Here is a 15,248-nt window from a genome sequence, read left to right on the forward strand (position 1 = left end):
CTGGTTCAGCTCGCTCTCGGCCGCGAGGCGCAGCTTAGGGTCGATGGTGCCCTTGAGCGCCTGGATGATCCGGTTGGGATCCATGTCTCTCCGATGGCGGTGGGGGGAGAAGGACAGGCGCCTCAGAGAGAAGGGCCGCCGCCGCACACAATCCCCAGCTCGCCTCTCCCCCTTCGCCACACGGGAGCCATTCACCGGTTTACGACAGCGCGGCTGTCGCGAAGGAGAAGATGCTTTGCGCCCCGGGCGCTTTCCTTCGCGTCTCTCCTCCCCGACTCTCTCGCGGTGCCCGAATGGCAGGCGCCATGTTGTTGTACGGAAACGAAACACACATTGCCGAGCCGAGAGAGCGAGAGGGGGCGGTCTAGAGCAGCCGCTCCCGCCTTCTCCCGGCTGTGGACTTTTTAAAGATGGGGGCGGCCATGGTTTATTACAGAGAGCATCCGCTGTAGTTGGAGCAAACGGGGGCTTCTCTCCTTCCTTTCCCTCCTTGGCTTCCAGCTGATATGGGAAAGCAGGGAAGCCGATGCTACGAGGACTGTTGCTGGGACTTCGCTGGAGGATCCATTGGCCCGGCGGGTTGTGGCGCTTCAGCTCTCCGAAAGTGTCTCACGTGCTCGACAGGGAGTGGCGCGCAGCCCTCCAGCTGCTTTGGGCAGCGATTCCCTCAGTCCCAGGCTGAAATCGGCAGAGGCCCTTCTTTTTCTTTGGGTACTAGCTAGAGGGAGCAAGCTGGTCCTCACACGTTGAACTTGACGTGGGTTTTAAAGGGGTGTGACAAGAGACCACATGCGCAAAGTGGATGCTCAAAAAGGCGAAGGCTCTTACGTGAGTGCCTAGGGATTCATCCCAGCCTTTCGCCTTTCTGCCGCCCCGCTGGGGTTTGGGCAATGCCCGCCCAGCCACCCTCCCAAAAACAAAAGCTGCAACTTGCAGCTTCTAATATGTCATACTCCATTCTATGATCTTCAGTTGCGAGCAACTTTGAGGGGAAAACCGCCCTGAGATCTCCGGGCATAGGGCGGTATATAAATTCTAATAATAATAATAATAATAATAATAATAATAATAATAATAATAATAAAGGGAAGCTTACAAATACTGAGGGTGGGGGAGGTAATCAGTCCATGTTATCTTACAAAGTAATATAGGTGCATTAGGCTCATAGTAAAAAAAAGTTATAAGTAGCACCTTAATTTGTTGGTTTCCAAGGTCGCACAAGCCTGCTTTTTACCCAGAATATTTCTTTTTTGCTACAGACTGTGGGGGGGAAACGTGATGCTACTGCTTGTTTAGTCTGACCTGCCAAACATTTAAGGTGGTGTGTACACAGCCACACCCATTGTCGTCACCCCCCCCCCCCGCTGCCCAAAAAAATCCTGGGAACTGTAATTTCCCCCTCACATAGCTACAGGATTCTTTGTGATAAAAATGTACTTCAAAAGATATTGTGTGTATGCCGAGTACTAGAACATTGGTCCAAAAGAAGTCCACCTAGAAATCTTGTACTCATCACTACAATATTGACACACATTTAGATAAAATTTATGCTGGCAAGAGAAGCACTCTCCTTGTTGTATGTATGAATAAGGGGCATATACACTTTGAGTGGCAGGTAAGGATTTCTTAACTATGTGTGAAGCAGTCTCCAGCAGCTTTGGTGACAGTGTAAGCATAACATAGTCCATTTCAGATCCAGGAGTTCACATAGTGCTGTATGTGTGAGCCAGTTAATCATAGAATTGTAGAGTTGGAATCCCAAGGGACATCTAGTCTTCCAATCCCTTGCAATGCAGGAATCTCAACAATGAAAGTGTAGCAGAGGATATGAATATTGGGTATAGTGTTTGATCTTCAACACAGCAACTACTAAAAAAAAAAAAAGACAAATGCACACTAGCTTTTTAAAAAAATATATTATTAGAGATGGATAATTTATTACGGTCGGAGACCAGCTTATAAAACACACTTGGAACGGTCCCAGAAGGAAAACAAACAATTCAAACAATCTACAACAATAAATTTAAAATTTATAAATGCACCCAGACACTGAGGTCCAGCTCTGAGGGCCTTATGGGGGTTCCCTCAGTGCGAGAAGTGAGGTTACAGAGAACCAAGCAGAGGGCCTTCTAGGTAGTGGCACCCACCCTGTGGAACGCCTTCCCATCAAATGTCAAGGAAGCAAACTACTATCCAACTTTTAGAAGACATCTGAAGGCAGCCCTGTATAGGGAAGTTTTTTATGTCTAACGCTTTACAATTTTTTATGTGCTGTCTTGGCTTGTTTGATTCCTTGTTTATTTGCAGGTGTGGGGTGTGTCACTTCACAACTTCCCCTTGCTCCATGAAATAGCACACCCTGCACTTGCAGATAAACAAGGAAGCAAACAAGTCAAGACTTTACCATTTTTTTGAATGCAGTTTTGAATGCACTATAGAATTGTGTTCTATAGTGAATACTGCATTTAACACCCTTTTCGCATAATGGCATCAGAAGCCAGCAAAAAACATGGTAAAACAAAAGTTTTCAGCATGCACCAGAATTACACCATTTGAATCATGCGTTTTCCAATGGGGAGGCCATACCATGGAGTGGGTGCCACTGCAAAAAAGGTCCTCTTCCTAGTTAATGCTAAATCCAAGGCTGTGGCACAACCAGAAAGATCTCTGTTGTGCAGAGAAGACATTCTTTCAGGTAACCTGATCATTACAAACATTCTTTCACATGTGTACTGGTCATCCCCATCACAAAATGTGGGATATGTGTAAAGATAAGGACCTATCCCTTATCTCTTTTTGCTGTATTCAGTAGCGCCTCATATGCAAGGAAATGTGAAGTTTGGGGCTTTACATTATAGAAAAACTAAAGAATGAGCATAAGAGGCATAATAAAAGTTAAATAGGAAGAAAAATATTTACACGCTATGAATACTAGGTGCTGCCGTTCCGCTCCCAACTTCAAGGGCTTCCCAAAAGCGCCAAGCTACAGTCAGGAACAGAATGCTAACTATAAGGAATTCCACCCTGACCCAGTGAAGGTGTTCAGTGGGGTAGGAGGAGAGGACATAGAAAAAAGAGTTACAATAAACAAGAGTGCACAAAGGAAGGAAATGTTAGAATTTACCACCAGGCAAGAATGTTACTTGCCCAAAAATGGAAAGAAGTAGTCCCAGCAAAGGAAGAATAGATACAAAAACTTATGGAATATGCAAAAATGGCGAAACTTACTGGAAGAATAAGAAATCAAGATAACAAACTTTATATAAAAGAATGGAAATGGTTTATTGAATATTTACAGATAAATTGTTAACAGATAAAAACACGGGCAGGATTACTGTAATAACCTGCAGCTATGCAAGAGTATATATTAAAAGAAGATAAATAAGTTTGGATATGCAGAAGATATTAAAAATAAATTTAAGGAATCGCAGAGAAGGGGAAGGAAGTCAAGTTTTAAAATGTCAAAATGATTGTAAAATCAGTGAAATGCATATATCTGAAAAGTATAAATAAAATTTAAAAACGGGGTGAAAGAACTAACCATCAATGTCCATTCTCTTTGGGAGAATGGAGTGAATCTGAGTGTGGGTTACTGTAAGCAAAGCTGTGTAAATGAGTTTCAGATGCACTGCCTGTTTGTTGGCTTTGCATAGCTCCAAAATGTCTACCCTCCTCAGCTGTGCTTTGGCAATGAGTGATAGGCATTATAGTCCATCACCTGTAAGGCCACAGGGTCCCTCTCCCTGACTTAGGGAGAGGGAGCTCATTAGCTGTCAAGTAAAAGGCAACACTCCCAGAACAACTTGGGAGCTGCGGTCCCCTTTTTGCAGCTGAGACTGCCCAGGTTTTTCCCCCTTCCAAGTTGTCCCTGTACAAGGAAGCTTTCTTAAATCAGAAGTGCTGTTGTGAGGGTAAAATTGCAGTAATTGTACAGGCCGGAAGCAGATTCCCTCCACCTCCCTTTGGGAAAGTAAGGGAGGGAAGTAGCAAACTGCCCCGTCTGAAGCTGAAGATCAAATAAACACACAGGGTCACTGTAAAAGACTTACAGTGGGAGAGCAAGCAGGAGTGGAACCTGAAATGTATTTGAATAACCCTTCTTATGGAGAGTAGAAATAGCTCAATTCAGGGTGTGCCTCCACATGATAAACAGGTTAAGAAACCATATGCAAAAAATCTGCAGCTAATGTGGCATGGCAGTGCAACGCACACATACTTCAAGACAGCTATGCAGATATAAATCTATAATCGATTTTATTTTACACCCTGGGACAATAAAATTGCTTATGGCCCCATTAATCCTTGATAAAGGTAAAGGACCCCTGACAGTTAAGTCCAGTCGTGAACGACTCTGGGCTTTACTGGCTGAGGGAGCTGACGTTTGTCTGCAGACAGTTTTTCTGGGTCATGTGGCCAGCATGACTAGGCCACTTCTGGCGAAACCAGAGCAGTGCACAGAAGCGCAGTTTACTTTCCTGCCGGAGCGGTACCTATTTATCTACTTGCACTTTGACGTGCTTTCGAAATGCTAGGTTGGCAGGTGCTGGGACCGAGCAACGGGAGCTCACCCCATCGCGGGGATTTGAACCACCAACCTTCCAATTGGCAAGTCCTAGGCTCAATGGTTTAGATCACAGTGCCACCCGCGTCTCTTGATACCCACCCACAAAGAAGACTGAAGTACAAGGTTCCATATGCTTACTCGCAAACTATCCAAGCAGAGCTCCAGCTGCACTAAAGCTTCCATCCCATTGACCAGTTTTAATATTCCATTCTGACATCTGAAAAACCTTTTAGTTTATACAAAGCAATCCTTCAATTCACTTTTTACTTTAGTTACAAATCCAATTCTATGTACTTTGAGCACTTTGAATGTAGAACAGGCACCCCCAACCTGCAGCCCTCCAGATGTTTTGGCCTACAACTCCCATGATCCCTAGCTAACAGGACCAGTGGTCAGGGATGATGGGAATTGTAGTCCAAAACATCTGGAGTGCTGAAGGTTGCGGATGCCTGATGCAGAACCTTGCAAAGTGGGTTTTTTTTGGGGGGGGGGTTCCTAACAGTCTAGTCCAATGTGCGGCTTAAGGGCTACATGCCGCTACCAAGGCCTTTTCTGAGAGTCCACAGCAACATTTGATGCTACCCTCCCCTGCAGCCCTCGCATACCCTTCCCAAAGCTTAATTAGTGCTTTCCCAGCTTTAGGAAGGAGGTGGAGGGCTCTAGAACCCTGCCAGAGCCTTGCACCTCCTTCCCAAAGCCAAGTAGCTGTGATGTGTGCCCCAAATTTTGGCCTTGCTTCCTCGTGCACACACACAAGGCAGTGTGTGGCCTGTGGGCTCCATGTTGAAGTACTCTTGTGGCCCACTTAGTATGGAAAGTTGAGCTGCCCTGATCTAAAATGTACCCCAAGGTATTAGCAATGTAATCTGCCTAATTTGCATACTGCTTCAAGAAATGTGGTTGAAAAATAGTCTAAACAACAAATACTATTTGAATAGTTTGAACACTTCCTCTCTCTTGCCCAATATTAGAGCAAGAAGCCTAACCACATGTGTGTGACGCTTACTTCAGATAGTTTGAACTCAAGAGAAGTTAAAGAATTCATCACCTGAAACAACTGATAGGAAACAATTAGTTTTAGGATGCATTAAAAGCTATAGTAACTTTGGTGATTGAAGAAAACATTAAGGGTGTTTTAAGGCTCAGCTTAGCTCTTTGTACCAATATTCACATATGCAGCATTGGAAAGCTTGCAAGATTTAAGCCTTATAGATGAAAACCTTGCCTTTAATGCTATGAAACGAGTGGCTGGGGCAATTGCCAGTATACAGCCACACAATCAGCTCCAGAAAAATGAATGTAGGACATCCTACACCAAAAGTCTTAAAAGGGCAGGACTTTGTTTCAAGTGAGCAAAAGAAGACACTACCATAAGTGGCACTTAATTAAATCTATTTAAAAGGCTACGCATGAGCTAGTTTTTGTGTTGGTGAGAAGCTGAACACTGATGCAACAGAGCAGTTCTAAAGACTGCTTCATGGGCGGCAGAAGTAGGAGGTAAAGGTTTTATCCTTTAAGATGCAAGTCAGGTTCTACGCCCCCCCCCACATGTGCGCACCGTGGGCAGCTATACTAGCATATCCAGCTCTTGCTGTTGAAAACAGTATTCTTGCTAACATGTCAGATGCAACTAAGTGCTAACAGCTGCTCTTAATTTTAACAAGTGTTTCAGCAAAGGACTAAAGACAATTACCCTGTACTACAGAGGCCCATACATCCATGTGTGCAAAAACTAGTCAATGTAGACATTGACCTGAAGAACTTTCAATTAGTTAAATAGCAGCAAGAAAAAATGAGAACTGGTTTAGAGTGTTGCCGCAGATACAGAAGGACTTCTTTCCAAGTAGCAGCACCGGTAGGTATCAAGGAGGCAGCATTATCAGTAGGACATGGAACTGCCAGAAAACAATTAGGACTAGTAAAATATCACTTGAAATATTTTTGGGATTACATTTACTATTACATTTCCCAGTAGATGTGGAGTTCGTTCTCTCTCTCTCTCTCTCTCTCTCTCTCTCTCTCACACACACACACACACACACACTGTAAGAAAGAATGACACTAACTTTGAAGCTTACCCATGTGTTACATTCACATCAGCACAAGCTGACTACACCTGCATAAACTCTATAAAGTAATGGGGAAAGGTAACTTTGAAAGTCATCCAACTTCTTGCTTTGGGCTGTATCCAACCAATTTCTACTTAGAGCTGACCCTTTTAAATTAATGGACCCAATTCAGCCAAGGGCATTCATTTCAGTGAGTCTACTCCAAGACTTAGATTGCATATTTTTATAAGGGAAAGTAAGAACATATGAAGCTGCCTTATACTGAGTTGGACCCTTGATTGGTCATCTAGTTTTAGAAGTCTACTTTGACAAGCAGCAGCCGCATCCTTTTAGGTGGGAGTTATGAGGACTGAGTCTGGGATCTCTTGCATGCAACGCATATACTCTATTATAGAAATGTGGCCCCCTTAGAATGTGCACCCAGCAGTACAGACATTGATACTAAGGCATATTTTTTTATTGAGGCACAAGGCATTGTGAATAGCCTAGACTTGAGGCAAATTTTGAGCAGTGTAGTAAGCTGATAATTACAGTTCAGGGAGAAAAGCAAACATACATTCACAGCTTTACTATCAAGACTACATCAAAACTGATAAAGTGCCACATTTGTGCTGACCCAACTCCATCTCATAGCAAGACAGTTCACCATATCCCATTTCAGAATTATGTGAGTGTGTTTTAAGCAGTTAATGTGCAGTGCAAAACGAGTCTTCCCAGTTTTCACCTTCCTTCACCAAATTGTTTAGAGCAGATCTATTGTTAACATTAGTATTCAGTCTTGATACAGCACAAATCCTGAGAATGTAGAGTACTTCCAACTACTTCCATAAATAGCTCCTCTATGGAGGCGTAACCAAATCTGGTCTCCCTGAAAAAGCTGGAGGACTGCATGATTACTAGCAGTCTCATGATCTGGAGCACCATCATTGGCATATGCAGATACTAGAATCTCTTCATTTTTCATCAGGTTCACATACAGCGGAACATTCACAGCCAACTTCAGCATATTGAAGAGGAACACATAAGTACCATTCACAGGACAACTAAACCTACCAAGATGGATATTAAAGGCTTCACCAAGATTGTGTAACAGGGAGTCAAATGTAATAGGTTGGTCTAGAGTTCCAGGAGTAAAGTTAGAAGTTCTACTAGCCGAAAAGGCAGCTCTGACTTGCTGTGGGAAGGCATAGATGTGCACAGGTACAAAGGTGGTTGCTTGGCTCGTCACTGGCATATCAACAGGAGTAATGCTGCGTGAGTCACCCTGCCCAGAGTCCCCACTGTCAAAAGTCTCACTGTCACATTCTGGGCTGCTCACCTGAGAAGAATCGCTCCATCCTGTTGTTGAAGATTATGAGCAATGGTTAGTTCTGACGTAACCTTAAATTCAGTATTTCTAGCACTCGTTTGTTCAAGCTTGCATGTTTCAAGCAGTCATTAAAAAAGATCTTGTGTATTAGTGACTCAGTTAGACTTGTACCTAGTTCTTACAAGTTTTTAATCATTTTTCTTCAAAGTGAGTGTGGAGATGAATACAATGTTAGAGAGGCTTGGGTGTGGGTTTCTCAGCTGCAAAGCAACTCCAGCTTCACTCAACCAAGAAATATACAGCCTCTGGACTGAGTGTGTTCCTCATGCTGCTGCAAGCCAGCTATGCTTTGGTTGCTGTGCTTTATTCATTCTCCCCACCCCATGCTCACCTGCTCCAGTATTTGTTCAGTATTTTAAAAATCTTCTCCACTAATGGCAAGATAACCTCCAAAACACACAGTGGCTCCCTGACTGACAGCAGCTGGTGCTGTGCTCTGAAAAAAGCAGAGCTGCTTCCTGGCAAACACAAGGGCCAGTCTATCAGCACGCTGCAAGTCCAGATTTCCTCTTAACTCAAACAGCGTTCCCACCTCCTTACTCTGAAAACTGAATGTGTGTGTCAGATATGTAACAAGTGCACTTCCACAGCAAGCTTAGCGTTGAAATGATTCAAGCTTCTCTTCACCCAGAAAGAGTAGCAGAGGTTAAGATGACAATGCAATAGTTCTACTATTATGTTTATGGTGAATAAGCAGTGGCTACATGCTCACCTTGGAAATCAAGACAAATACTTAAATATCTAGTTAACAGAAAGCACATTTTGGAGGGTGCAATATTCTTACTACCAAGAAAGGACATATCTTATAAATGTGTGTTTATTTAGTATAGAAAACCAAGTTACCAATATCAACTGAACTGTTAATCAACACTAACTGAACTGATGCATCCTCGTGGCCACAAGACTGCTTTCAGACTCTGCTTCCTTCCCATCTCTCTCAGTTTTCCTCAATTCCCTTCTTCTGAAGTATTCTCTAACACGAGTTCTACCTCGAGCTCTACCTGATGAGCAATTCTCTTCCTGTCTGTTTTCTTGTCTGTAACCTAAAATACAGAAGCTTTAAGGATTTTATAAACTCTGCACCAAGCTGCTAATATGGCTAGACTGGAGGAGCAACTTCAGTACTTCTCCTTGATAATCTGAACAAACCATTAGGCCTACTTTAAATCACCTGTGTATAAAGTGGGCTTACTACTGGCTTGAGACAATAGTTACAGTGAAATGGTTGCTCTGAACTGTTTATTTAAGCTAGTCTTGGATTCTCTCAAGCAGAGGTTGACAACCTGGTCCCAAATGCCAACTAGTGTGTATGTCAGGATTCTAGGTGGGTGGTAGGGGGTTCTACGGCACAAACTGAATCCTCCTTGCATTGAGCACTGGTGGGCGGTAAGGAAATTTTACCATCAAGAAAGATGCATTAGTGGGCGGTAGGTATAAAAAGGCTGACTACCCTTGCTCTAGTTCTTTTTGCTCATATGACTCTGAGGTATGGAGAAGGCAGAGAGAGAACACTGCCTTTCCATAAAGTTTCCTTTACAGATGGAACAGGACACCCAGTGATGGGCAACTCCCCATCCACCAGAGAAGGCAGAGGGAGCTCTCTCATGGTGAAAGTACCACAGCTGAGAAAACCTTTCACAGTTAAAAGCCAAGTATTAAATAAAAATAAGACAAGAACAAATCCCAGGATCTGCTACAAAGCTGGGATATTTGACCGATCCTCCTTGCTTTGGCAAATGATGAGACATGATCTTCTCTCCTCCATCAAGGAGAGCAGGCTAACTCAACTGAAATGACAACTCTCCCCTTCCCCATCATCAATTTTTAATAGCTCTACAAATCATGTTCCTGGGCCAGAAAGAATTAGATTCATCTTGTGAGCAGAAATGGAGCCCATATGTTGCATAAGACAGTTGATTCCAGCCAAAAAACATATGCGGTGAAAGCACATCCGATTATTGTATGCAGCCCTATGTTGTTTTATTTCAGGTATTAAATAATATCTAGGACAGAACTGCATTTTAAGCAATGTTTGAAGTAAACTTACCTCTTGAGGTTGCCCGGCCACTACTAATACCACCTCGCTTGTAGTTCTGCTGGTAATTCAAATCCTAGGAGAACACAAATATTTGTTCCTGTTTAGTCAAGCACCTCCAGACAATATTTACAGCCATATAACATCTACTTCATGGGGAAGGGGAGGGAGAAAAGAAAATTGCTACACAGTGGTACCTCGGTTTTTGAACGTAATCTGTTCCAGAAGAACGTTCGAGTTCTGAACGTTCAAAAACTAAAGCATTTACTTCAGGAAAACTCAATATGGAAGCTGTGTGACATGTTCGACTTCCAAAAAGCATTCAAAAACCAAAGCAGTTACTTTCGGGTTTTCGGCACTCAAAAACCGAAACATTCGACTTCTGAGACATTCGAAAACCGAGGTACCACTGTACCAGCATTGAAGTTTATTGCTGCTTAGTAGACATCAGAAGTAGTTAGTCCAACATACTAAATTTCTACCAGCATCAACAGGATGCATATTAAGCACCTATACTTTTAAATTAGAACGTTGGTGCAGTACACGCCGCCATGAATGTTACTTCTTATTGGGTGTGGGCGGTGTCCAAGTGGGTTATGATTCCTTCTATTGCTCAGAAGGAAGGAAACATGATCAGATCCCCCCCCCCTTTCTCTACTGGTGTGGTTCTGTTCCAAGGCAGAGGTGATGCCGAAACAACTTTGTAATATGAGACAGCGTGAGAGACAGAGCGTGCACTGAAGAACGAAGATGAGGAGGAAAAGAATAAAACAGTGTGGCCTGGACCTACTGGTTTCCAAAGCTGAACTTTCAAGAAAAAAAGGCTAGCTAGAAGGTAAAAAAAATATTCTGAAGCATGTATGTCCAACTTGCAATGGTGTATGAAATGTGGCCTAGTGTGGTGTATGAAATGTGGTGTATGAAAGGCTGCCAATGTGTAGTGTGTCATGGTGTTGGCAGGTGTAATCACTCATAGAATACAGAATGCAAGTCTTTATCCACTAGGATTGAATTAAAGCCTTTCCCCTACTGTAGTTAGGCAGAAGGACATAAGATACTGTTTTGCGTAAAGGCAATTGTGTGGGAATGTTGATCTTGAGGACCCAGACATTCAGCTTCTGCCAGGCCCACTCAGAGAGGTGAGATGGTTTAAGAGTTGGATGAGGAGAACCGGTTACTGTGCTCCATGGAAAGACAAGCTGCCCTTAGGAACGAAGGTCAGGTCAGTACAGAATATTGCACCGGTGGTCATTGCTGGCATCAGCACTGAGTTCCAAGATTCTCCAGACTGTTGTGATGGCCATGAGAAAAAGCACACTAATTGACTGACCAGGGGAGCTCAAAAGGCAGTTTTTATAGTGCATTGATGCCCTTGTGGATACCTCCAGGTGGGGAAACCAGTGGCCTCAGGTATATGTTTTAGGGTGGTGTGACTGCATGGCACTTTGATGCACACCTCAACTATGCATCTCCATCCTTTGGGAGGATAGCTCCAGTCAGGAGCAGTGCTCCAGGGGCACCCACTCCTGAGTAGTATTGGGAGAGGACTCCTAGAGAAAGAATATGATCAAATCTTTCCTGCCTTCAAAGCAGTAGGAGGGGTCATAATCCACTTGGACACCTCTCATGGCCAACCCTTGCTCCAGTATCACTGCAGCTGACTGAATGTGCTTTATTAAATTGATATGCGTGTATATTCCTTGAAAGTGGAGCAAGTTGTCATTGTAGCTATCCATCAGCACACTGGGAACTCAAAGATAGCTCCATGACACACACATTAACCCAGGCATGGCCAAACTTGGCCCTCCAGCTGTTTTGGGACTACAATTTCCATCATCCCTGACCACTGGTCCTGTTAGCCAGGGATTGTGTGAGTTGTAGTCCTAAAACAGCTGGAGGGCCAAGTTTGGCAATGCCTGCATTAACCCAATAAACTTGAGAGATATAAATGTAAGTCATGTTCTCAGAGTTAGGATGGGAAGCATGAATACAGAATATATTCAGCCCTTTCTAGATGGCATTTCAATTAAAATTAGAGTCTTCTAAATGATACATTACAATACTCCTCTCAGTCTGGTAATTCAAATTTGCAAAGCACCATTAACCTGACTATGTGCAAATAAGTACTTGTTCTTTATTCCTGAGCAGAACCCAGGATACCACCACCAAGGGTCATGTATACTTTCGCAAAGCCCAAAGTCTTCCAAAATAATTACCCTGTGAGGATACTGCACTGAAGGATAATCTCTGCCAGGAAGATGCATTTGGCTATAAAGGCCATTAGGAACAGAAGGTGATCCTCTGTAAACTTCAAAACCTGCTGAACAAAATATGAAATCTTTGCTTTAAGAACTAGAATGATTTGACAGATTGATCTCCGTGTCATCCAGTAACGCATTGGAGAACTCTGGTAGTTCCCTCCTAGGGGCAGGTCAAATACCCAATACGTTGCTGAGTACTGAGAGGTTCCGACTCTTATGACATAACTTTGTTTTATGGGTAAAGAGTAACTAGGAAGTTTATCCAGTAATTACAGTGTTAGAGAACTCTTCCTGTGTTAGAAAATTAAGGAGTTTATGACTCACTTTGGCAGCCAGCATTTTCAGGCAGAGGAGCAATGCTCAGTAACTATGTATCTGACTTCAGTTTGAGCACATGCTTACAACCAAAGTTATTTAGGGTCATTAACACTTAAATTGATATTCACCTAGTTTGCTATACCAAATAGCATCCCGGAATTACCACCAACCAAATACATGAGTGTTTCTTGTTGAGGTCAAAATCCAACTAGATATGGACAACAAATACTGCATTTGATCTTTTGGCTCAAGTTTCTTCCTTTTCACATGATACTACTATTTGGTGAAAGTCACTTAAAAAAACAAGACTAACATTGTGGTTGATATGTACGGAGTTATATTGTAACATATGCAATAAACAATTCTTCTCAAAGAAATAAAATTCTTTTTTTAAAAAAACAGCTTATTTAGGCACTTGAAAGTTGCCCGTTGAGTGCCTGCCTTTTCAACCTTAAGCTCTCAAGCAGCTTACAACAGAGCACCACAAAAGGGTTTGATGCACAGGCAGATGGCTGCTCATGAAATGGGCATGGTGCGCTTACCAATTTTAGCATTTGACTCCATTCTAACCTCAGCCTCTGTGCTGCAGCCACACTTTAATGAAAGGTCCCAACTGAGAGACTTCAGGGAACACGGCGTTACAGCAGAGGAGAGACTAGGAAACCCTGTTGCTCAAGCAACCAACTGCTAACACAGCTTTGATCCAACCCAATATGTCTTACTATTAAAAAACAACAACCATGAGCTAATAAAGTTTTAAAGTTCAGCAGTTTGAATGTTGCCCTTTACTATGTGGTTTTTTGTATTGGCCAACTATATTCTACTTGTACAATGTTAAGATATATCCACTGGTAAGTATTTCCACAGAAACCATACATACCTTTATAGCCACCAGGAGAGCGATATGAATTGGTTGCTGACCTTCCACCTCGAACGGTGCCTCTGACCGATCCACGGCTTGTGACAAAAGGTTGAGGTGGTCTAGAGAAAGTGGGCGTCTGTGCTGCATAAAAGGTGAGAATACCATTGCTTACAGGAACAGCTCCCTCAACCAGGTACTTTAAAAATAGCCTTATAATTTTCTGCATAAAAGCAGAGGAGTTTCCCTTATTCCTTCACCCAACCTTTAGCAGCTAAAGACTTTCAAGATAGTTTGCAAGTCTTTATTTTGAACAGCTAGAATCATATCCCCTATTACTGGCAGTTACAATTAACCAAACCACTTCTAGAGCTTTAACAAACTAAAGTTTTACAGATATGTTATCCACCTGCCTCCTTGAAAATCTAATCATGTTTATCATAACAAGTAGTTAATGCAGTTATTTCCAACAATACTTTACTTCATCAAAGGCTGTCACATCAATAATTTGGACTTATTTTTAGAATTTAAATCTATACTCCACCCCTCAAATATAGGACAGTTTGCAGTAGAAAACATAAGTAGCCAAAGTTTAAAAAAAAGAGCAACAAAAGTTGAAAGCCTAAGAAAGTCTTCACCTGGCCCAGGAAGATTTAAGGGTGTAAGATTGCAGCTGAATCAGGTCAAAGGCCCTTTTGGTTCAACATTCTGTTCTCACAGTGGCCAACTAGATGTCTACCTATTGTCCTAGCAGTGGATGTGAATAATAGTGCTCTCTCCACCTGAGATTTCCAGCAACTACTCTGGTATTCAGAGGCATGCTATGACAGTGGGGGCAGGACACAACCACTGTGGCTATTGACTATTGATAGGTTTATCCTCCGTAGGGTATTGTTAAAGAAACAGTCCCAGCCAGCACAGTACAATTTTTTCACTACGTGTCAGATAAGATCATGTTTCCTTGGAGATGGGCAGTTGGATACTGCCAAGTCATCACTCTTCAGTCCTTTTCTACTTCTGCTTTTATAGCCACTAGCAGAGTGCCTTGAAATCATTTGGGTTAAATATTGTAAGGCACCCCCATTACTGAGGAATCAATCAAGTTGTACTCTTGATGTCCCCATTACCATTCTTGCGCTGAGGTTTTCCTTACCATTTGGCAAAGCATCTTGAGAAAAAGCAGTTTGTTCAACATTTTGAGTAGACTGTGGTTTACACTGGGGTGGAGTCTGTGTACTTGCTGTACAAAAATTCTGATTATATCCTGTAGGATGCAAAGAGTTCTCTTTTATATCCCGCTCCCTGCGAGGTGGTAAAGGCGCGTTCACTTTGAACACCTGCAACACAACACACAATTATGCAAAAAAGGGCTATTTTTACAGTGTTTCTATAGGCCACATGCATTATCAAGTCTGCCCCATCTTGTGCTGTGTAGTCTACACAGAGTAGAAATTTAAGTATTTTCCATTTACGCTGGAGTGGGGGTGTCTGGTGCCATGGCCATATCACATTCTACCAGGAATTTGCAATTAATTTCAACTAATTATTAAGACTGGTACTCCTTATTCACAGGGGTTCTAGTCTCAAAGCTGCAGAACTTCAAGTAGGAACTGTAAAATAGCAATTGTATTATTAGGTCTAAATGCAGCTGTAAGCATGCAAAAGATAAAGGGATCCCTTCAGGGAATGCTTCTCTTGTAAACTTGTAGTAAATACATCTACATCTGCTTAAAAATAATAGTTCCTACTAAACATGTATCCTCTATTATACAG

The 15,248-nt window shown here is 42.6% G+C and overlaps 2 protein-coding genes and 1 long non-coding RNA gene across 9 annotated transcripts in view; 1 reads left to right on the forward strand and 2 right to left on the reverse strand.

Annotated features, from left to right (window-relative positions):
• The window catches only part of IPO8 (importin 8), a 37,466-nt gene extending 36,719 nt beyond the window's left edge, over positions 1–747 (reverse strand). For 2 of the 5 annotated variants that reach the window (XR_014516288.1, XM_083461914.1), the window contains exon 1: positions 1–214. Coding sequence is in view for 4 of the 5 variants with exons in the window: in XM_083461914.1 (XP_083318040.1) it covers positions 1–84 (84 nt within the window). In the remaining variant the exon portion in view is untranslated. The other 3 variants (XM_083461917.1, XM_083461916.1, XM_083461915.1) reach the window with 3 other exon arrangements.
• LOC310687246 lies at positions 494–12,312 on the forward strand. 3 transcript variants are annotated; one of them, XR_014516326.1, is made up of 3 exons: positions 494–579; positions 10,716–10,872; positions 12,186–12,312. It is a non-coding gene; the product is annotated as an uncharacterized lncRNA (long non-coding RNA). The 3 variants fall into 3 exon arrangements; XR_014516327.1 differs by lacking the exon at positions 494–579 and adding an exon at positions 7,907–7,996 and having other exon boundaries at positions 10,720–10,872; XR_014516328.1 differs by lacking the exon at positions 494–579 and adding an exon at positions 7,921–7,996.
• CAPRIN2 (caprin family member 2) overlaps positions 7,073–15,248 on the reverse strand; it is a 26,133-nt gene continuing 17,957 nt past the window's right edge. Inside the window, 6 exon segments of the mRNA XM_083461846.1 lie at positions 7,073–7,971; positions 8,878–9,045; positions 10,050–10,113; positions 12,254–12,357; positions 13,497–13,619; positions 14,629–14,812. Coding sequence (XP_083317972.1) covers positions 7,406–7,971; positions 8,878–9,045; positions 10,050–10,113; positions 12,254–12,357; positions 13,497–13,619; positions 14,629–14,812 — 1,209 coding nt within the window. The 3' untranslated portion in view covers positions 7,073–7,405.

The sequence above is a fragment of the Podarcis liolepis genome, assembly GCF_965112155.1.
Source record: "Podarcis liolepis genome assembly, chromosome: 10".
Classification (NCBI taxonomy): domain Eukaryota; kingdom Metazoa; phylum Chordata; class Lepidosauria; order Squamata; family Lacertidae; genus Podarcis; species Podarcis liolepis.